This window comes from Artibeus jamaicensis, unplaced genomic scaffold (genome assembly GCF_021234435.1).
Source record: "Artibeus jamaicensis isolate MK-2021 breed Jamaican fruit bat unplaced genomic scaffold, CSHL_Jam_final contig_415, whole genome shotgun sequence".
In the NCBI taxonomy this organism is placed as follows: Eukaryota; Metazoa; Chordata; class Mammalia; order Chiroptera; family Phyllostomidae; genus Artibeus; species Artibeus jamaicensis.
In genome coordinates, this window is record NW_026521823.1 from 40,012,389 (window position 1) to 40,034,652 (window position 22,264).

The window sequence follows — 22,264 nt, forward strand, 5'->3', positions numbered from 1 at the left end:
GCTGCAGACAGGCAGACCCTGTCACTGTCCGCACTGCTCTCGTCTGGCTTGGCAGACAGCTGTAATCAGTGGTTTGCAGCCCCATGCAAGTTAGGCCCTCCAGATACTAGTCCACAAGGAGAGAACTGGCCTGACATGTCTGGTCTGCACAGTGTTTTGGAGAGTGTAGATTAATTTATAAGTGAGGTGGCTTTATATAAGAATCCTGGTGTTATGTTTCTCTTGAAAATCTGGGGGAACTGGCAACATGGGAATTGACCTGAGCTGAGTAGTAGGGTCAGCCGTGGTCAAGACATGCCATGCCCTCTCTGGTTTGAAGAAGTCCCCACCTGGCCCCCTTCACTTACAGGCACGTCTGTTTGCCTCCTGTAGCAGTGCGAGTTTGGAGTAGCTGGTTTCCTCAAGTTGGAGCTGCATCAGTTGCATTGTTTTTGGACCTTAAGTGCCAGTCAAGAGATGGTCAGTGGCAGAGCCTGGACTATGGCTCAGCCCACTTCACTGTCAGTTGTTAACGTTGACTCCAAGACCGGGGGCTGGGCCTGCTGTCCTGGCTCTTCAGGTCCCTGACGCTTGGTTTGCATCATTGTCATTTGGAAATTGTAATACTGATACCATGTGATTGTGGCCCAGGTTGAATGTCATGTCAGTGTGAGGTTTGCATCTGCAGGTGAATCCTAGCCATTCCTAACCATTCCTTTCTCATTACAGCTGGTATGTTTTTACTTCTTTTATTTAAATTGGTAATGTGTTTTAATGAACTTCTTATTTTGGGTTAACATGGCTGTTATGATACTTTTGTGGAGTAGCAGTGGTATTCAGTATATCGATGTTCTTTCTATAGTAAAGAGAAATATTTTTGCATTAAAACATTTTTCGTAGTTAGTGATAGTTTTTTCATGTGCCAGATACTGTGTAGGGGTGTATGTGTACAGTTTTGAAAGTATTACAAAGAAAAATTTATGTTAGGGAGTATTAAAGTGAAATTCATTTTACATTTACCTTATATTCTTTCTAATAAGATCATTTTATAAAGAGTCAAAGGCAATAAGAGAAAATAAGGCTCTGTGTGTTTATTAGCATAATAAAATTTAACTGTCATAGAACTGAAGTGAGAATAACTAAATACTGTAATACCACTAATTATTAATGCCTGGAAGGGTCACAACAAAGTTTTTATCTTATTTAGAGTTTTATTGCATGATTGTTAAAATGAGAGTCTAACTTAGTTTTATTTTTTCAGAGCACCTTCAAGTTTAAATCCGAGAGTGACATTCATCTGGCCGAGCACCACAAGCAGGTTCTATACGATGGGAAACTTGCCAGCAGCATCGCGTTCACATACAATGCCAAGGCCACGGACGCGCAGCTCTGCCTGGAGTCCTCACCCAAGGAGAACGCGTCCATTTTTGTGCACTCCCCACACGCCCTCATGCTTCAGGTGGGGCCCCACTCGGGTTCCGTGGCCCCGTCCTTGTTTGTGGCATCCTCACTTCACAGATGCTCCCCTCTGAGTCTGCAGCTGCGACTGGTCTTTCTTTGTGGGCTTTTAGTTCTTTGAGTGACTATTTTGCCTTCTCTCCTTTCGGGTGCTTTGCCTCAGAATTGTCTCCATAGCAAGATATCCATCAGATATTTTCATGTTCTCTATCTAGCCTTTGAAATAAAATCACTTGATTAGCTGGACAGGTAGTTGTTAATATAAAAATATACTTTGGTTTAAGAACAGTTGTATATATCTCACTAACACAAAATTACCCAAGTATCTGTAAACCCATTGATAGTATTTCTTTCTATAAAATATCTCTTGATTTATAGCTTATACTTTCAGTATAAATATCTAAGATTTCAAATTTTTATTTTACATATGTATCAAAAATTGTTTAATCACAGGTTTTTAAAATGTATACTGTTATTTGATTCTCTTACAAAGTTATATGGAATAGGAAATAGTGATAATATATTTCAGAAATGTAATCAACATTTTTGTTTTTCAACATAGGATGTGAAAGCTATAGTAACACATTCAATTCATAGTGCAATTCATTCAATTGGAGGGATTCAAGTTCTTTTCCCACTTTTCGCCCAACTGGACAATCGGCAGCTCAATGACAGTCAAGTGGAAACAACTGTCTGGTAAGTTTCCTTTGAATGCGTAACTTCCTGCATTTTCTGCACACTTTGATTATACCTGGTGTACTTGGCATTGTACAAATGTATTATATTTTTGGGCTTTCATTCTTAAAGTTCTAATAAAAGTCTCTCTGGGGGTAAGATAGATACATATTTATACAGTGTAAACATAACCTGACACTGAGGTCCTTACAACCATCAAGGTGTGGCCACCTTCATAACACAGAAAGTTCTCTCCAGACTCAGTGTAGTGGCCACAGTGTGCGGCTGAGAAGGAGGCAGCCCTGGCCTTGCCCTTCGCACTGGCCCCTGGTTTGGGGGTTCCGTGAAGCTCTGTCAGGGTCAGTAGAGCTGCTGGGGTGCAGTTCACTCTGAAGATGAGACTTAATAACAGTTACGTGCTTTGTGTCTTAAATACCGTGTTTTTCTGTAATACTGTCATCATAAGACTAGCACTGCGTTAGTTGATACTCACTGCTCTTTGCATGCAACTCATGTTGGAGAGCCCATATCCAACCAGTAGATATCTGTGTCTATGAAAAAGTTCACTTTCTTCTAATTAGGTTGATTTCGATAATTGTAGCTTACCTCCTTTTCATTAAAAAAATATCATATCGAACTCATTTAATCTGGTATCTCAGAATCATATGTAAGAAGTTACATGTGAATTTTAACAGCTAGTTTGTGTACAGTGCTATGTTTAGAGAGTTTAAAGGAAAGTTTTATAGGTAAAGAGTAATTTCTACTTCAGCGTCAATATCGGAAGGCTGTAATATGTACACACACAAAACTCTTCACATTTGTGTTGATGAGAAACGAATGGATGAAGCGAAGATGGGAAAATGTGAAGTGCATTGAGGTGTGACATGATTTTCTCATGTCTGTTTAAATGAGTTATCAACACACTTCTGTTGCATGATTACTGTTAATCTTGTCCCTGTGTTGGGGCTGTCTGCACGTCAAGTAAAAGCGTGGATGTAGCTGTGACCTGCCACCTCTACAGAATTCAGCTCCCACCACGGGTCACGCTTTCTCCCGTCTCAGTGTAGCAGGGAGGCCGGCATTTGGAGGTGCAGTGGGACCCTGGGTCAGGCCCAGTTGCTGTGAGGTCTTAAGTACTTGCATGGGGAGGCAGGCCAGCCTGTCGGAAATAGGGAACTTCAGATGCCATTCGTGGGTTTAAATAAAAAATGTGGAGTCTTTGTCACCCGAGTGACCCAGTACACGTCACGAGCAGTGGTGAGCAGCCTGGTAAGCGCTGTGAGAGTTGTCGGAGACCGAGCAGTCAGGGGAAGAGTCCACGTGCGACTTAAATGTTGTGTCTGTTTTATTTTAATTTAACTGGAACTTTTCGCTTTGAGAAAGAAAAATTAGGAAGGTACAGTTTGAAATGTTACAACTAAAATCATCCACAATAATTTATAGCTTTATGAAGAGTTCTTATAAAATGTTAGTGCTAACATTATATTTAACAGGTTATCTGCTCCATTCATCCAAGACACACATGGTTATTTTTCATTGCCTGGCTTTTAAAACTCATTGTAATGTTTATATTATATTTTGGTATTTGAATTGTATTTATTTTATCATGAAGATAAAAGTGTAACAGTTCAGCATTCTGATTGTCATTTTGATTTGAGTTCTTGTATATCATTCATTTTAATTTTTCTCTGTGATAACTTCAACTTCCCCAGTGACATATATGTCCTTAGTGTGTGGCCAGTAGAGAACAGAGAGAAGAAAGGGATCCTTCTCCCCTTGGATGGTAACTCGTGCCCATCCCAGGCTCCCCTGGGGCTCAGTTGTGCACCATTTTGAATTCTTATTTACTACTTTCGTATAATCGTGTCCAAGTCCTGGCTGTCTCAGGTTCACTTCTCTGTAGGCAGTTGTGCGTATCAGTAATACAGTCTTCGGTCAGTTAGATTTTTGGTGGTGAACGTTATACACAAGTGTGTGCATCAGTGATACGGTCTTTTGGTTTTTAAAATGTTAAAGGCAAGCTGTTCACTATAGGCTAGGACAAGGATGGATAGAACTTCCTGTTTCCTGGGTGTATCATAAATTTGTGTCGATGACCAAGACCTTGAAATAGGCTGTATCTTGTTGGTTTAGTTGCATGAAATTGTTGTAGAGGGACAAGAGTCTGTGCGAAGGTTTCATATCTTCCAAGAAAATTCAGTGTACTCTTTTTTTGAAAATCTGTTTGCCTAAGAAGTACGTGCCAAAAATTACATATAATCTACAAGTAATCTAATTTTTAATTATTTTTTGAAGAAATTGAGCTAAGCTCAAAAATAAGTTAATTCTCTCTGCCATCTGTGTTTCAAGCTAACGCATTTTAGGTTCCATAATTTCTTCCACTCAGTTGTCTCTTTGTATGAAATTTTTTACTGTTCCTGTAAGATGTAACCTTTGTTGGCACTACCATACCATTGCTATAAACTTTGATGACTTTCACTCCATGTGGGGGTCTTAGCATTAAAATAATTTATTGGAAGGATAATTGTATTTTCCGGATCCCTTAAAAGTAGGCTTTCTTTGTGTGAGAGAGCTCTCGTGGCTTGTTTTGTCATGAAGGCTGTGTACTTTAGCTGTGCTGTGTGTGCTGGACTTGGGTTCAAATCCCACGTTTACTCTTCATTGTTAGTGCAACTCTGAGTGCATTGTTCCCTGCTCTGTGCTCTTGTTCCCACCACTGTGGAGTGGACACCATAGTAGCTTACTGGGTTATTTGGATTCAGTGGGTGGAACTCGTAGCTCAGTCCCCTTAGCTCTCAGGGCTCGCGGGCTCTGTTTGCGTCTGACCATGAGTTTGGAAATGCACAGGGTCATCCCTGACACTGCTGTTTAATGTTACTCAAATACTGGATATCCTGTATCGCAAGAGTTGGTTGTTACAGTAGCAGCCAGCTTCCTTTCTGTTTGACCTTCTTTTACCGATGAAGGTACTTACATTTGAGAATCAGTTAAGTAGGATTTTTTATTTTGAATTTTAGTTGTACTGATAAAAAATGATTTTGAACCATCCTATTCATTTTGAGGTAGAGTGGCTTAAAAGTGAGGAATTTGTTAGCTCAAGTTTTGAATAATGTCAAACAAACCACATGAAGTCACACCAAGCTTTGACCAATTTAAGGTGTTTTTTTAAGCTGGTTTTTCGATATCGTATATATAGCTATCCCCTTATTCTAAATCTCTTAAGAATCATATCTTCTGTAGCCTCTTCTTTTAATAACATGTAGTTACCCTTAATCATGGCACAGAAAATTAGGCGACAAAGGAGTAGCTAGGCGCTATTGAACTGATTTAACAAGCATGTGGCAATACATACAGTATTTTTGACGTGGTCTGATTATGGATAAGTAAATGAGGCTGCGTCGTTACTGTAGTGGTTTCATCCTATCATGGGGATTCTGCTGAGTGCGCTCAGCTGCTTGGCCGTGACCGATCCGTGGGAGGGGCTGGCGCGCGGGGAGGGGCTGGCTATCTCTCTGAGGCCAGCGGACTTTTTAGAGCCGCAGCTGCACTTGCTGCCTCTCACTAGACAGTTAGTGAACGCCAGGGGGCGCCAGCGGTCAGTGACTCACTTCAGGAAGCTAGCTCCAGTCTCGAGTGGTCCGTACTTGGTGTCTGCGAGTGATGCAGTGCATGGGAAATATAATTTTCCTTTGAGTTAGATGGTCATATACATTAATGCAGATGAGTTATCCTTCTTACCTTTGGCCTACCCCTTCTTTTTAAGAACATTTGTTATCAAATTCTAGGGGTGATACAAAACAATAGATCTTCCTCATTTTGTGACCTAAGAAGAATCTGCTTTGAAAAAATGTTTCTGGCACAAGGTATAAATGGGCTTTGGTGCCTTCAACAATTAAAAGCACAAGAAAAGAGTAGTTCTCCTTAGGGTCCTGAGGCGTAGGGAGCAGGTGTTCTTGGGGCGCCAGACAGGTATGACTCAGGCTGACGTTCTGTTATATGTGGTGTGGCCCTGGGGGCAGGGGTCCGGGACGGCTCGCCGTGGGCAGGTCCCCGTGTTCTTGTGTGGTCTTCACTGGTCCTCTTCTGGGGAGGTGGGCGGGGAGTGCCAGTGGCCGAGTGGGGCCTCGAGCATGGACCCTCTGTGGGCTTCCGTTCCACACGTGTGTGACCCGTCTCAGCCTGGGGGACAGCAAGTAGCGTGTGCCAAGTGTCATGGTGTCCGGCATAGTGGGCATTATGGGAGCTTCCTGTCTTTTCTCAGGAAGAGTCTGTAGTTCATTGATGGGACACAGTTTCATATTGCCAATGAGAATTTACTTGAACGCTGATAAATTATATACACCAAAACTGAATTTCAAGTGGCAATTTAAGTAAATTCTTGAGAGCATAGAGATATTTTTCTCAGAAAAGCTTTTTTAAAATTATGATATAGGTGGTTTGATAAGCCTGCCCAACAGAATACATGATATAAAAAATTTAGAGAATCTCATAATACATTCTCAATTGTTTTGTCATTAAGAATACTCTTGTAATATGAATATTAATGACTCATTAATTTGTTTAGTCAACTTAAATCAAGATTTTTCTACAAAACTATCTTGCTAACCAAAGTTATTATAGTAATTATCTTGAATTTTATAAGCTCCTAAATAATTAAGCAGCCCCCTTAATAATGAAAACTTTCATTGTAAGGTCTTGATGAGCATTAATCATACATAAGTCAAAAATTACCCCCAAATTTCCACACTTCAGTGTCTGTCTAACATGGATTTCTTTTTGTACTTCTGAGGGACATAGTCTTTTGTCTGACCATGTTTGCTGAATTTTTGTTCAAGGAAAAGTGCCCGTTATATACATCAAGTGTCAAATTTTTGTTTCGTGACTTTAGCCCACCTGGCATAAAGGAGGAGGCGCGGCTGCCCTCCAGTCCACGAGGAAGTGGCCCGCGATCGCTGTGGCGACGGTCTGTCTGGTGGGGGTGTCGGTCACGTGTAGGGAAGACAATTACTGTTTCCGTTTCCAAAGGTAGTCCACTATTTTTGAATGGATACCCGTCAGTCATAGTACTTTCATTTTTAAATATTTTTCAGAAGTGTATGTGTCACTTTGTAACAAGCGTATTTGGTACTTAGCCTTTTTTGTGAAGATGACTGAGTAATGAAGATGTTGTTTGACTGACACAGACACAGAGATTCGAGTATGTGTGATGCTACCTGTTACTAGAGGAGAAAAACAACAGTATGTGTAGTGAGGTTTAATGAGAGCAAAATGGAACTCGTATTGAACTCGCTGTGCAAATTAATTTGTAAGGAGTAAAAAATGAAGCACATTAAGTTTTCTTCCTGAAACAGAAATTTTATTGTGATGTTCAAATTGTTTTCTCTTTTTTGTCAGGCAAGACTTTTTTACTCCAAGAAGTCTGCACAGAAGGTATCTAATAATGAAGTTTATAGTATATCTATAATTTAAAGAGTTTTTCATGATAGTTGCCTTTTTACAATATTTCTTCCATTAAAAGTTTTCTTTAAATTGATTGCAATCCATTTTGATACTGTATTACTTTGTGCTCTTTTTTTTACAACTTGTAATCTGTAATGTGTTGCCTTTGTTTTCCTCTCCTCTTTACATATCCACGTTACCCTTCAATATTTCAACCTCGTCTGTTACATAAAATATGGTTACTTTATCCAGGGAATAATATTCCTTTTAGCTTTTCTATGTTTTTTATTTCTTTTGAAAATAAAAAAGGTAAATTGCTGTATTACTTTAATTTTATAATAGTCATACAGTCTAAAACTAAAGACAGTGTTACTTGGTTTTACAAAGAATATTGGCATTTGCCTGAATTCACAACCGAACCGCAGAAGCCTAGGACGTTCGGAGTGGAAGCGTGGGTGCGATGTGTTTGAGGCTTTCCCAGGCACTGGGGGTGGTGGCTGGGTGTTCGGCGAGGGGCTGTGCGGGAAGGGAGGAGCAGGGCATCGTTCGAAGGTCGCGGTGAGTGTAGCTGTGACTGTATCAGCTTTGGTTTTCATCTGTCTCTGCGTTCGTGGTCTTGTTACATAGGATGACTCCTCCCTCAGCTTTTCTGCTAGCTGCCTTCTATTTAGGCTTATATACCCAAACGGTGTGGAAATATCTCAGATCAGAATGCTTTAAATAAAAACTCAGTCTCCTCATCTGCACAGTTTTTACTGTTTTATCTTCGTTGTACTTGTAAATTTAAAGTTTTTACTTTTAACAGACTTTATTTTTACAGCAGCTTTGTGTTTACAATCAAGTTTTACCGGGATCTCTCATGTATTCTCTCTCTCCACATGCATACGGTCCCCCAGTACCAGCATCACTCACCAGAATCACACTGTTTAACCAAGGGTGGACCTGCCTGGGTACCCACATCAATAATCACTTGATGTATCTTTTTGTATCCTTTTTTGTCAACTGTGTATCTTTTTTGGTGAGATATTTGTTAAGGTCTCTGGCACATTTCCAAATTGGGTTGCTTATTCTCCTGTTGTTGAACTTTAGGAATTGTTTGTATATTTTAGATAACAGTCCTTTATCAGATAGATGTATCTTTTGCAAATATTTCCTCCCAGTGTGTGGCTTGTCTTTTAAGCCTCTTGGTGTACTGTCTTTCTCAGACCACAACCGTTGCATTTTAATGAAGTCTGGCTCATCAATTATTTTATGGATTGTGGCTTTGGTATTTTGTCTACAGAGTCATCAGCATCTCCAAAGTCAAAGGTTTTCTCTTATGTTACTGCATTTGACATTTGGGTCTGTGATCCATTTTAAGTAAATTTTTCTTAAAGGTGTAAGGTCTATTTCTAGATTCATTTTTTATGTGATGGCTCAGTTCTTCACACCACAAATGGAACATAACTGCAGACAGCTTCCTCACTCTCGTCACTTAGAAAGTGTCAAGGACTTTAGGAGCTCGTGCCAGAAAGTGGGAAGAAGAGCACTCGTATGTATGTTATAAATCAATACCATAGCACAGTATTTGGTGTTTTAAATTTCTCTGTATGCATTGCTTTAATTTCATTCTACACATTAATAAGTTGTGGTTTCATTTTTGTTTTGTTCAAAACATTTTTAATAGCTCAAGATTTTTTTGACCTGTGTTTATTTAGAAGTATGCTGTTTAGTCTCCACATATTACGGGGTTTCCCAGTTATCTTTCTGTTATTTTTAGTTAATGCCATTGCGATTTGGGAGTAGATACTGTACGGTGGCTGTTTCAGATGCGTGAGTGTGGGTTTGTGACCCAGCACGTGGCCTGTCTCCGTGAGTGTCTCCTCTGAGCTTGAGGGGAGGTGGGTGTTGCCGATGCTGGACGGAGTGGTGTGCAGATGACCACGAACCCCTGGGGCTCGCTGCTGGTGTGCAGCTCTGTCCGTTTCTTAGAGGGGGTGTTGGGGGTCTCTGGCTCGCACAGCGGACCATCTCCTCACAGCTGTTGATGGCGGTTTTGAATCATCTAGTTTGATGTTCTTCTTTTAGAGTGGCACCTTAAGAATTTGTGTCTTTTGGAAAATTGACCCTTTTATTATTATGCAGCACTCTTCATAGTCTTTAACTTTCCTTGATTTGGAGACTGCTCTGTCTGAAAGTAATATAAATACTCCTACTTTCCTTTTGATTAGTGTTATCATGGTCTATATTTCTCTGTCCTTTTACATGTAACCTATGTATGACTTTATTTAAAGTGGGTTTTTTATAGATAGCATTGGTGGGTTTGGGTTCACTTTGTTTCTGTCTGTTAATTGGTGTATTTATACATTGACCTTCAAACTGATTACTGATATAGTTGGATTAATAGTTACTATATTTGTAATTGTTATCTATTTGTTAGTCTTTGTTTCTGTTTTTGTATTGTGCTATTTTTCTGCTTGTGATTTAAATTGAACATTTTATATATTTCAGTTTTTCTAATTTTTAGCATATCAGTTATGCTTAATTTTTGAAAAAGGTATTATTCATTTTTAGAGAGAGGAAGGGAGGGAGAAAGAGAGGGAGAGAAATATCGATGTGAGAGAGAGAAGTATTAATTGATTGTCTCTCATACTGACCAGGCACCAAACACACAACCGACGCATGTGCCCTGGCTGGGAATCGAACCTGCAACTTTTTGCTTTGCAGGACAGTGCCCAACTGACTCAGCCCCACTGATCAGGGCTGTTATGGTTAATATTTTTACTTTTTTAATGGTTGCTGTACGGTTTGCAGCTAATTCAAGTCTACTATCAAATATCACTTGTACCACTTCATGAGTAGTTTGAGTACTTTACAATAATAAAATAATTTTAATTTCTGTATTTTGTCCCTGGTGTCACTGCTCTCACTTATTTCACATGTATAAGCATATGAACGTGTGTTATTATTTTGAACAGTTACCTGTTAGATTACTTTAGATTAAAAAATACAGGTTTTTACTCTTCAGTTTTCTACTTTTATTTATGTAGATGCAAGTTTCTGATATATTAATTTTCTTTAAAGAATTTCTGTTAACATTTTTCAACAAGATAGTTCTGGAAATAAATTTCCTTAGTTTTTATTTGTTTGAGAGTCTTTATTTCTCTTTCACTTTTGAAGGACAATTTTACAGGGTATAGAAGTTGAGGGTAGTGTTTTTTTTCCCCATGAAAGCTTTAAATGTTTCACTCCATTCTGTTCTTGAACGGTTTCTGAGGAGAAATTGGATGTCATTCTTAATTTTGCTGTATGTAAGGTGTTTTTTTTTTCTGGCATCTTTCAGGAGTTGTTGTTTACCTTTGATTTTCTGTAATTTGAAAATGATAGCATATAGGTGTAGTTTTTGTTTTGTTTTTCTTTTTTTAAAAAATTATCATGCTCGGTGTTCTCTGACTTTTCTGGATTTGTGGCTCATACTCTGACATTAATGTGGGGGAGAATCTGTCGTCATTTGTGTTCAAATACTTCTGTCCCTTCCTGCCTTTCTTCTCCTTCCAGCATGTCCGTGATGTGCTCGGTGTTGTAGTTGTTCATACTTTTCGTATTCTTTTCTTTTTCTTCAATCATTGTTCTTTTTGGTTTTGGGATTTTGAGGATTTTGTTAGTATATTCTCTGGCTCAGAAATTTTTTCCTAAGCCATGTTCCGTCTACTCATAAGCCCATCAAAAAACATTGTTCACGTCTGTTACATTTTTCTTTATTGTTAGCATTTCCTTTTGCTTTTTTATTAGGATTTCCATCTCTCTGCTTCCATTGCACATTTGTTCTTTCATGCTATCTATTTTATCCATCCGACTCTTAGGATATTAATTACGGTTGTCTTAAATTCCAAGTCTGCTAATTCCAACATCCATGCCATCTCTGCATCGTATTCTTGATTTGCCTTTTTAAATGGCAGTCTTTGCCTGTTGTGATGCCTGGTAACTTTTTTCTTGGCAAACATGATGTACCTGGAAAAGGAGCTGCTGCTAAGAGTTCTTTAGAAATGTGGTGAGCAAGGACCACTGGCGGTCCCACGAGCTGTCTCCGTCTTTTAGTGTCTCTGTGCCTGAGGACATGAACTTCCGAGCCGCCTCAGCCGTCTGAGCCCAGTGGGCTGGAGAAGACAGCTGCGGCTGGTTGTCTCCCTGCCCAGGTCAGTGAGGCTCTGACAGTGGCACCTCCTGAGGATGGTCCTTATTAGAGCACGTTTCACAGGGTTCCCTTCCCTCCTCTCCCCTGGAAGCCCAGGAGGGTTTTCCTCGAGTACCAGCGGTGGAAACCTGGTCGGGTTTCTGCAGGTAACTTTGACAGTGAATGCAGGGCCTCCCGTGGTTGGGGGTGTGGTCAGCGCTCGGCCCCCAGCCATTTGTGAACTGCAGTTCAGGGTTGCCTTGTGGGCGCTGGCCCCAGGGAGGGCCCGCGTGCGTGTCCCTGCTCCGGCTCCCCCGCTCCCTGGTGCCTGTTCTCTCTCCCGTCTGGGGAGCACGCCACATCCCGTTCCCCTCCCTTCCTGGTGCCTGGAAGAGCTGTTGGTTGTGCAGTCTGCTCAGCGTTTTCCCTGAGGGGATCGAGAGGTGGCTTGTGGGCTCTTGTGTTCTTCAGAACCAGAAGTTCTCCATTGCTTTTTAAAAATCCCTCTCTTTTGCAGCTGGTTTGCCCTGCATGTGAGCACAGTTACGGGAGTGCACAATAGAGTGAGGGGTCACGAAGCCCTTTCTTTTTGACCTCAGAGCTGGACATCATCAGAGAAGTGCGTGTGAACATAACTCCGTGGAGTTGTGTGTGAACTCGGTCCTGACTGGTGTGCGTGGGGGCCTGGTCTGAATGCGAGGTCTGAGCCCCTATGGCGAGGCGGGACATCAGGGCAGAGGTCACAGGGGTTGGCAAGGACAGGCAGGAGCCGTCCCTTTAACAGACGACATGAGCAACTGCCTAGGTGAAACTGAAAGAATTCACACAGGATCCCACACCAGTGAGCTACTTCAGAAAGTTTGCAAGATACAAGGTTCTCACGTGAAAGTAAATTACATTTCTCTGTATTAACAATGTGTAGTAGGAAACCAAATTAAAAATACCTTTAACAGTAGCTTCAAAAATGTACTTTAAACGTATCTAAACCATGTAGGAGCTACGGGCTGAAGTCTGCACACTGCTGAGGAAAGAAGTCACAGCTCTAAATAGTGAGGGGGCACATTCGTGTGTAGGGAGACTGGACACATGCAGGTGCCATTACACTGGCCTGTGGATTAAACACAGTGCTGACTAGTCTGGCAGTACCTGGTTGGATTCATTAGTTGATGTAGACAAGATGGTTTTAATTTTACATGGAAAGGCAGCGTAACTAGGATAGATAAAATGATTCTGAAACAGGGTGAAGTTGGAGGAGTCATACTTCCTCAGCCCTCAGACTCACTGCAAGGTCACAGTAACGAAGACCGTGAGGCGTGAACAAGGGACGGACCGGGTGTCACCCAGACCGTGCAGAGTTCGCACTCGTCCCACACGGACACGGACGGCTGGTTTGCTGAAGGTGCAGGAGCGGTCCAAGGGGAAGGGCAGTTGTTGCCGAGGAACCCCAACCTAAACCTCACACCTTGTTAAAAGTTAACTCCAAGTGTAATATACAAAACTATAGAAGTGTTTCAAGAACACACAGGAGAAAATCTTTGTAGTCTGGACTAGGCAAAGCTGTATTTGTATGGCATCAAAAGCGTGGTGCATAAAAAAATGGATAAATTTGACTTAGGCTTCATCAAAGTTAAAACCTTTTACTCTGCGAAAGATGCAATGAAAAAACATGCTCCAGTTGGGGTTGATAGAAAATCGTTTATTTGACAAAGGATTTATATGAAGAATAATCATTAAACTCTCAAACCTAAGCAAACATGAAATCCAGTTTTTAAAAATGGGTAAAATACTTGAACAGACACTTCTTCAAACAGATATAAGGATGCCAGAAGAGCATGTGAAAAGATCTTAATCATTCACCAGTAGGGACATGTGTATTAAAACCACGGAGAGAACACGCATGCACCCAGTGGAAGGGCCACAGTACACCCACTTACAGTGCCTGGGGCTGGCAGGAGGGGAGCACCTGGGCCCGGTGGCGCTGGCTGCGGAACAGCCACTCTGCAGCTGCAGAGGGTTGTAACTCTGTGCTGCAGTTAAATGCACACTTAGCACATTAGTTGGCCTTTCTGCTCCTGGCGTGGGGCTTATGAGAAGTAAATGGAACCTGCTCACTCAAAAACCTTTATGTGAACATCTGCAATAAACGTGTTCATGATTTCTCTTAAGTACATCTAACCCAGATGTACACGGAGGGCTGTGACCCGTTCTTACAGCGGAGTAGCACTCAGCATTAAGAGAAATGCAGTCTTCATGTGTGCGTCTGCTCGGTGTATCAGAGGCAGAGTGTGGAGGTCAGTGACGGACTCAGGTGGCATCCTGAGTGGCTCTACCCACGTGAGAGTTGCAGTAAGTCAGGACCACAGTGACGGGGGCGGGGGGAGAGAAGCAGCTCCCCGAACGGTGGGTGGGGAGTGTGTGGCTGTGAGGATGCAAAGGGGCAGGATGAGTGTTTCTGACGTGCCGTGTGTAACCGGTCTCTGTCCCGACTGGGGTGGGGCTTCAGGGGTCTGTGTCTCTGACATTCTCAGAGTTGTGCATGCACACACACACACGCACACAAAGAAATAAGGAAGCCAGTGTACTTCATAGATCGTTTAAGAAAGAAAACTAATTATAAGAGAATTAGAAAAGTCCTGGACATGCAGGGTGAGGCAGAGTAGGTTTACAGTTGTTCGTGTGGAAAAATGACACAATACTACTGCTACAAGAACAAACTCGCACACTCACCACCGTAGACCTACTCTTACTGCACCCTGGTGTGCATAGCCCGAGTGTCAGATAACCCCTCGGGCTTTCTGAAGTGCAGTCAGCCGCTGAAACCTGTTTGCTCCCTCTGGTACTTGCAGCACTTTCAGGCTGCGCTCCCAACGCTGCTGCTGTTCCGCAGGCCTCTCTGCACGTGTGCCCGTGCCCTTGAGGTCACGCATGTGGGGTTACCACCGCCTGCCTCTGTTTTCTCTTTGAAATTGGGTGTTTCTCGAGGGTTGGGACGTTACCAGGTTTCTCAGTGCTCCCATGCCCCCGGGTCATCCAGGGTCACTTCAGCGAGGCTGCCGCCTCCAGCAGGTCCAGACGGGTTCCTGTCTGGGGCCGGGCGGTCAGAGCGCCGCAGGACGCCTTGGGTCCTCTGGGGCAGCCTGCAGGCTGCTAGGCCGCGCGAGACACTTCTTTGACAGCGGAGGCTTTTGTCGGAAATGAATATAAAACCAGAATTTGTTCCCAGAGGAGGTCAGGATGTGCACCAGCTTGGCAGACGTTCAGTGGGGCCTTTCGAGCCTGCTCTCCTGGAGGCGGGGTCGCGGTAGCAGTTGCCTTTTCCCAGGCTGCCCATCTCTGCACCCGGCGGGGAGAAGAGGTGGAAATCACCAAGCAGAGACTCCTGGCGGAGGGCAGGCTCCGTGACTTCACGTGCTCCCCAGTGTCCCCCATCTGTCCTTGCATCATGCTGTGCTGCATTTCACAGTTTTCCACGTTTGACTCAGCCAGTGAACGCGTTTTCCTTATTTTGGCGTATCTCTCCACTTGGTGTCTGAACTGGTGAATGCGATAGTTGGTGCCAGGCTTCCTTGCACGAGCAGGCAGGTAGGCGGTGGTCCTCTGAGACAGCACCTTCAGGAGTGGGTTGTCTCCCAGTGCTAAATGGACCTCAGGGTTGGAGCCCTTTGGGTCAGGCCTTTCCCAATAACTTTGAACTCTGAAGGAACTTAACTCATCTAACTTACAGTGAGAGTTTTCTGTGCATGTCATTGGAAATCGTGTTGAGTCTGACATTATCTTGAGTATGGAGTGGAGTTGATTTCCTTGTACAGTTTTATCCCTACTATGATCACTCTCATCTGCGAAGAGTTTTGCAGTGAAAGAAATAGCATGAAACTATGGTATTAGGTACTTTGTATACTTGAAGTCATCTTTTGCAAGATTTCAGTGTGTCTCAACACTAAATTCAGTTACCTAAGAGAGAAAACTTGATGAAAAAGTCAAGATTTTTTCCCCCTTACGGGTGTGCCTTAAATCTTATTAGGACTTAATCTAGTTCTGAATTTATTCAGAAAATTAATTTGCTTGTCGTGTTTTTAAAAATTAAAAATATCCTTTAATAAGGGGAGTTGTTGAATCTTCAGGCAAATATTTAATTTTAACATTATTAATTCCATTCATCTTAATATATTGAAACAGCGCATCTAGCTGAGGTGTGTGCTCGGTTCAGTGGCAAGCAAGCTAAAAGGCCTGCTTCTGTTCTGAACATGGGTTGTGTGTTCAGTATTATTCAGTTATCAGTTAGGTCTGGTTATGATGGATTTCATCTTTAAATAATGAAGTACCTCAAATAAAACTTTCGTTGTGAAATCACATGACTTAACTACATAGTTATCTTAAAAAATAAATAATGGACAAGATTAGAATGGATAAAGTGATATTAAAATCAAGTAGAAACCCATACTTATATAAATTTTAGTGGAACCTCAGTGTGGTATGCATTTTTATTAGAAACAGGATTCAGTCATATTCATAGTAGTTTTTAAAATTCTCAGGTGTTTGTGGGCCAAGACTGATGTGGTTTTTCTTTAATAATATGGACCAGGAAGTTTGGAGATACTAATGAATACGCTAAGTCATTAAGGGATTATTATACTCCTTCCTTCAGTTTTCCTACGATCTAGACCTTTATAAGTATGAGACTTGAAATACATATTATTTCCTAATTTAATTGAAGCTTATTAAGCATTGGAAGATGGTAATTTTTTTAAGAAATAACCCTATAGATTACAAGTGTCATTTTCCTTAAAAGGAGAGAGAATTAAAAATCCGTAACTGTTTCTGAAGTAGAATTGCTGCTTATGGAACATATGTTACAATGTCTATTGAAAAGTTTAGCAATCTTACTTCATGAGTTAAAAATCGGCGCACTTTCTATCAAGTAAAAGTTCCTGTGAACATTTGTTTCTAGGTATTGCTAGACTTTTCAAGAGCATGTTCTATGTCGTGTGTGCTAGTTTTGGCTGACACAGATACTCGCTTTTGATTTGTCCTCTATATTTAGATCCTCTGCAGAGTAACTGATGTGTCTAGACAGGAAGTGGTATGTAGGAGATATAGGAATGGGCTGAAGTATCCTTTATATTTGCCTTTGTATCTAGGGGAGTTGGAAATAGGCAAGAATGGAGAGGAATTTTGTATGGCAGTGCACAGAATTTTGCAAGTATATTGTGAGCCCTGCAGCAATCCGATGCGTTTTAGTTACTGGTAAGTTTGTTAAATTATGTTTGAAAATGTACTTCTTCCAAGATAGCCACCTATTCACTATTACGTCTGCCATGTCAAACATACCTATTTTAAAGATTTTAAAAAGATACGGTATTACTATGCATTGGGTTTTAGGGATAAATTACTAATACCTTTGTTAGTGAATGATTTTGACTTTTCAATTGTTGTCACAGCTAAAATTGAAGTGAAATTAATAATTACATGGGTAGCATAGTCATGTGTTAAGATTTTGGGATAATAAAATTAATATTCCTGATTTTGTAATGAAACTCCACTGTGTTTAGAAGTCTGAGTCAATTCATTAGGTGTTTGAGAAAGAGTTGTGTTTCTGACCAAAAAAAAAAAGAAAGAAAATCTGTGGCACCTTGTAATTTTATGTGGCTCTAGAAAGGAGGGTGATTGTAAGACTTTTTGACTTTTTCATGGACCATGGGACCATGACGATGCTTTTGTAGACTTTTTGGCAGTTCTGGTGTTTAGGAATCTAAGTCTTCTTTCTTCCTAAATTATTGACTCAGGCGTAGGTCCAAATTCCATGCAGATCAGGAAAGTGTGTAAGCTCTATATAGTAGCTGTCTTCATTCTTTTCAAACATTTGGGCAGAAGTATAATGTATAATAGTATTTAAACAGTTATTTGTGATGTGGCTTTGACTATTGATACAATTCATTTAAAACGGACTAGATTGCTTTTAAAAGCTTTTCTTTTTTACAGAAACAGTTTTAAAAATCCCAAGGAATTCCTTGGTATTTGTGCTTTTCCTATAAATGTCTGCCTGTGATTTTTACAACAAAGTAGAAGAATATCATTGATTTGTTATATTTGTTTTTACTTGTTTTTGTGGCTTAAAGATAATAGGGCCAGATAATGTAATTGAATTTTAATTTCCTGTAATGAGTACTTTATTTCCAGATACAGTATATATTTTTTTCTAGCTGAAATATAATCTGTTAAACCATTGATTTTTACAATGATGATAATTTGGCTGTTAATTATTTTTATAAGATTATTTCTGATTAGAACAGGAGTAGCCACATTGTCAGAGAAATGTGTTGTCATTTTTATTGAAACCAGAAGAGCTAGAATAATTTTAAATTATTTTGGGGGGCTTAATAATTTTAAATTTTTCTCATTAGCAAATTTTCTTAATTTCTTGTAGGAATGAATACACATATATTAAAAGTATATTTAGAAATTTGAGGTTTTACCTATTCTTGTGAATGTAAACAGGCAGTTTGGGTACCTGGTAAAGCACTATAAATAGAGACTGTTTTAACTGCTGGTAAAGTGGCTTACAGTCAGTCACTGTTACAGCTCTGGTGAGGGTACAGGTAAGAACACTGCCGTGCAGCTGTGCTGCTGGCCGAAGGCTGTTCTGTGTAACTTCGCAAGGTACAGTGTTATCAGAGCTCAACTCAGCGCGGTCATGTCCTTTTCCTTGTTTCTTCCTTCAGTCGCCACGTCAGGTGTTTTAGTTTTGTTTGGCGCATATCTCTGTGTGCCCTCCTGTGTTTCTGCTTATGTGTTACTGCGTTACCGTCACTTTTCCTTTTAACATCACATTGGTCTTTTATTTTCTCTGCTCTCCTGAGTTGTTCCTGAGGGCATATATGGACGTAACTAACATGTTGCACATTTCTCTGGATATTTTAAATATATAAGTTGTTTCTGAAAAATAGGTCTAAATGACAAGTTTATTTAAAAAATTGGTGTGTTCTTCTGAAGCAATCTTGTGTACATATTTAAAATTCTCTTAGATAGCATGTTCTTCCAAGAAGTAATACGATAGTCTTGATTATAATGAAGTGTCATATTTGTGGGTGTGTTTCTGACGTTAGGTTTACTTGAAGCAGGGAATATTTATGTGTATAGGTAATCTTAGATGTTTTGCCTTGGAATATTAAAAATCCACATAGTAATATGTTGATATATGATACTTACCTTTAAATAGATAAAACAAGTTTTCTCATGCTTGTGAGAAAATATATATTGCATAGTATAAGATATAATAGTTGCCAGCAAAATAGAGATTACATTTGGATGTGTTCTTTGTCTTCTGGAATGATGAAATACTGAAGTTGAACATTGGATGATCACATGACGAAACTGTCTGTACTTTACACACAGTGCTACTCTTTTGGCGTTCCTGGTCGAGCTACTCAAAAGTTCAGTAGCCATGCAAGAGCAGATGCTGGGCGGAAAAGGCTTCCTAGTCATTGGCTACTTACTGGAAAAGGTGAGTGATCTGAATGGCGGTTTTATTGTGTAGCAAATAAAATTCGTAGCAGTAACAAATTCTACTTTTTCTGTAGTTTCCTTTCCATCGACTGTACAGAGGCTCTATTTTGGGATAATTCACAAGCGTTTTTGTATTATGCACCTGGCTCTAAGTGTAGACATTGAACTAAATTGGGTGTTAGACATTTATATAATTAAGAAATTCTGAGTGAAAATTGAAACTAAACATGATTTTACCTACTTTTATTCAAAGTTGTGTTTCTCATTAATTCTTCTTTAATCATAGGAAACTGTTTTCATTTGTCCAGAGTATTAAGAATTGCTTACAAACTGTGAAATTGCACGCTGCACGAAACGTCTTCGCTGCGCTGCTGTGCGGGGTGCGGGCGGGCTGTGTGCCCAGGGCGGTCAGCACGGTCCTGAAGTGGGCCTTTCTGCACGTGAGACCGAGCTCGGGGTTAGACACACTGTGAACGGGCTTCAAGTCTGATAAAGGGACTTGCTCAGTTCGCCCTTCCTCAGGATCACTGTTCTTAATATTATGCTGTCAACTTAGTGGGTATAAACATTGTCTCATTGTGGTATTAATCTGCATATTTAGATGTTTGAGTAAGATTGGACATATTTTTATAGCAGTGTGCTGGACATCTGTTGTATCTCTTGTGAAGTGCTCATGTCCTTGGCCAGCTCTCCCTGGTCCCTGCAGGGCCCGCCCTCCTAGGCCGGCGGCAGTCGCCTTGTGCCTCTGCGATGCTTCACGTCAGCGGGTTCACGCACCAGCTGTCCTTCTGTCGCCGGCCCCTTGCACTAGACATAGTGTTCCCAGGGTTCCTTCGTGTGGTGTGGATCAGATCTCGGTTCCTTCTCAGGGACCAAAGGACCGCCCATTGTTTGTGTTCACTGCTCCTGCTTCTCAGTCCATCTTTCAGTGGACATTTGTGTTGTTACCATGAGTACGGCTGCTATGAGTGGTCACATGCAAGTTCGTGTGCAGACATCAGTTTTTATTTCTCTTGCATAGATACCTAAGAACTGATTTGCTGGGTCCTCTTCTTCCTTTATGCTCACTCATTTGAGAACCTGCCAGGCTGTTTTCCAAAGAGCTCTAACATTTTACATGCACATCTTTGCTAACACTTGCTACTGCTTGTCTTTCTTATTCTAACCATCCTACCGGGCGTGACCTGGCGTATGACTTTTTATTTGCATTTGTATGATGTCTGCTGGCATCAAGCATCTTTTCAGTGCATGTTGCCTATTTATGTATTTTTTTGAAAAACTGTCTATTTAGACCTTTGGCCAATTTTCAATGATTGGAGTTATTTTCTTTTTATTACCGGGTTGTAGGAGTTTCTTACTCTACATTAATTCTGTATTAGACACAGGATGGGCAGCGCTTGTCCTTTATTTGGTGGATCGCACTGTATAAGCATTTACGTTTTCCTGATGATAAATTAAGCTGAGCATTGTCACAGGTTTATTGTCTCTTTGGTTATCTTCTTTCATTAAAACCTGTACTGTTTGCTCTTTCACAATTGGATTGTCTGTTATTTTCCTGTTCATTTGTGGAACTTCTGTGTATGTCCTGGCTATGAATCCCTTGTTGAATGTGTTGCGACATCTTTTCCTCTGGGGCTTGCCTGGTCATTTTCTTAATGGTGTTTTTTAATGAACAAAAGCCCTTAATTTTAATATAGGTCATGTTTTCATTTTCTTGTATGATTAGACTGTTTTGGATTCTTATGTATGCCAAAGCCATGAGACTCAAAATTGTGTTTTAATTTTCACATTTAGATTTATATTTCAGTACCAGTTGAATTTTGTGTATGGCATGAGGCATAAAGGTCAAAATTGATTTCTTCTCTCTATATACCTGGGCTGCCACATGGAGCCATTTCCAGAGTCTCATCTGCTGTGTTTTCTTTTCCTGTCTTGGAGGCGATGGCACACTGTCCTGAAACGTCGCAGTGGCCGTTGGACTGTGCGTCCTTCCAAACCGCCCCATCTGTGCTTGGGTCTCTGTGTGCCACGCGCATCGGCTTTCTGAATTTCTCCAAAAACAGTCCAAGGATTCGTATTGGATTATATTGGCATTTTATATTGAATCTCTTAATTCATGCACTTAGTAGATCAATCTGTTTATTTGGGTCTCTGGAAGTTTTCTGTGTAGAAAACTTTCTTTTTTTGCTGTTGCTTCCCTAGATATTTGAGGTTTTATAAATTTAATTTTTTATGTTATTGGTACATAGAAATATAATTAGTATTTATGTTGATATTTTACATACTGATCTTGCTATTTCTCTCTTAAATCTAGTGATTTGTAGATTTTTCAAAGATCCTGGAGTCTGGTCCCTGCCCACTCCAGCCAGACTGCCATGTGCCCTCTTCCCCGAGGGCCTGTGAGTCCCCGGGAGCCCGCCTCTCGTCTGACCTTTTCACAGCCTTTCAGAGTGATGTTCCTCCTTGGAAGTTCGTCCTTCGGTTGTGTTTTGTTTCTCTTCTTCCTGCGTCCTTAGACTTCTTTTCTTCTGCTTCTTTCCCTTCTCTCTCAGTACCGAATCCTGGGTGCCTTTTCACTTTTGTGTTTACAGTTTGATTAAGCTTACCATTACCTAGCTTTCATTATTCTGTAGATACCAAATATTCTCAAATGTTTCTCTCCAACCACAGACGTTCCTTTGACTTCTAGACCCTCATATTGAGCTCCAGTTGGGTGTCTTTGAAGCTTCATAATAAATCCTACATTATCCAGATTGTTACTTTTTATTTTTCTCTCATCTTTTATTGTTTGGTCTCCTTTTAGTTAATAGCATCATCACCATTCAACAGACTATTTCAGACCAGAAACGTCAGTCCTTTCTGACTCTCCTTTTCACACAGTAAATTCATACTCTCAGCAAATTTTACTGTTTACTCTCAGAACACGCTCAGAACCAGCGCCTGCCTCATACTTACCACTCCCCGGCCTCCCGTGCCCACTGACAGCACCGTGGGCCCGGGGTTGCCTGTCGCCACCAGGCGCCCACCATGCCTTTCTCACGTGCACTCTGGCTGGTG

General features: G+C 40.9%; 1 protein-coding gene across 1 annotated transcript in view; it reads left to right on the forward strand.

Annotated features, from left to right (window-relative positions):
* The window catches only part of NBEA (neurobeachin), a 439,670-nt gene that overhangs the window by 52,314 nt on the left and 365,092 nt on the right, over positions 1-22,264 (forward strand). The window contains exons 9-11 of the mRNA XM_053665561.1: positions 1,241-1,438; positions 2,000-2,133; positions 19,097-19,205. Of these exons, the coding sequence (XP_053521536.1) occupies positions 1,241-1,438; positions 2,000-2,133; positions 19,097-19,205 (441 nt within the window). The remainder of the gene's footprint in view (positions 1-1,240; positions 1,439-1,999; positions 2,134-19,096; positions 19,206-22,264) is intronic.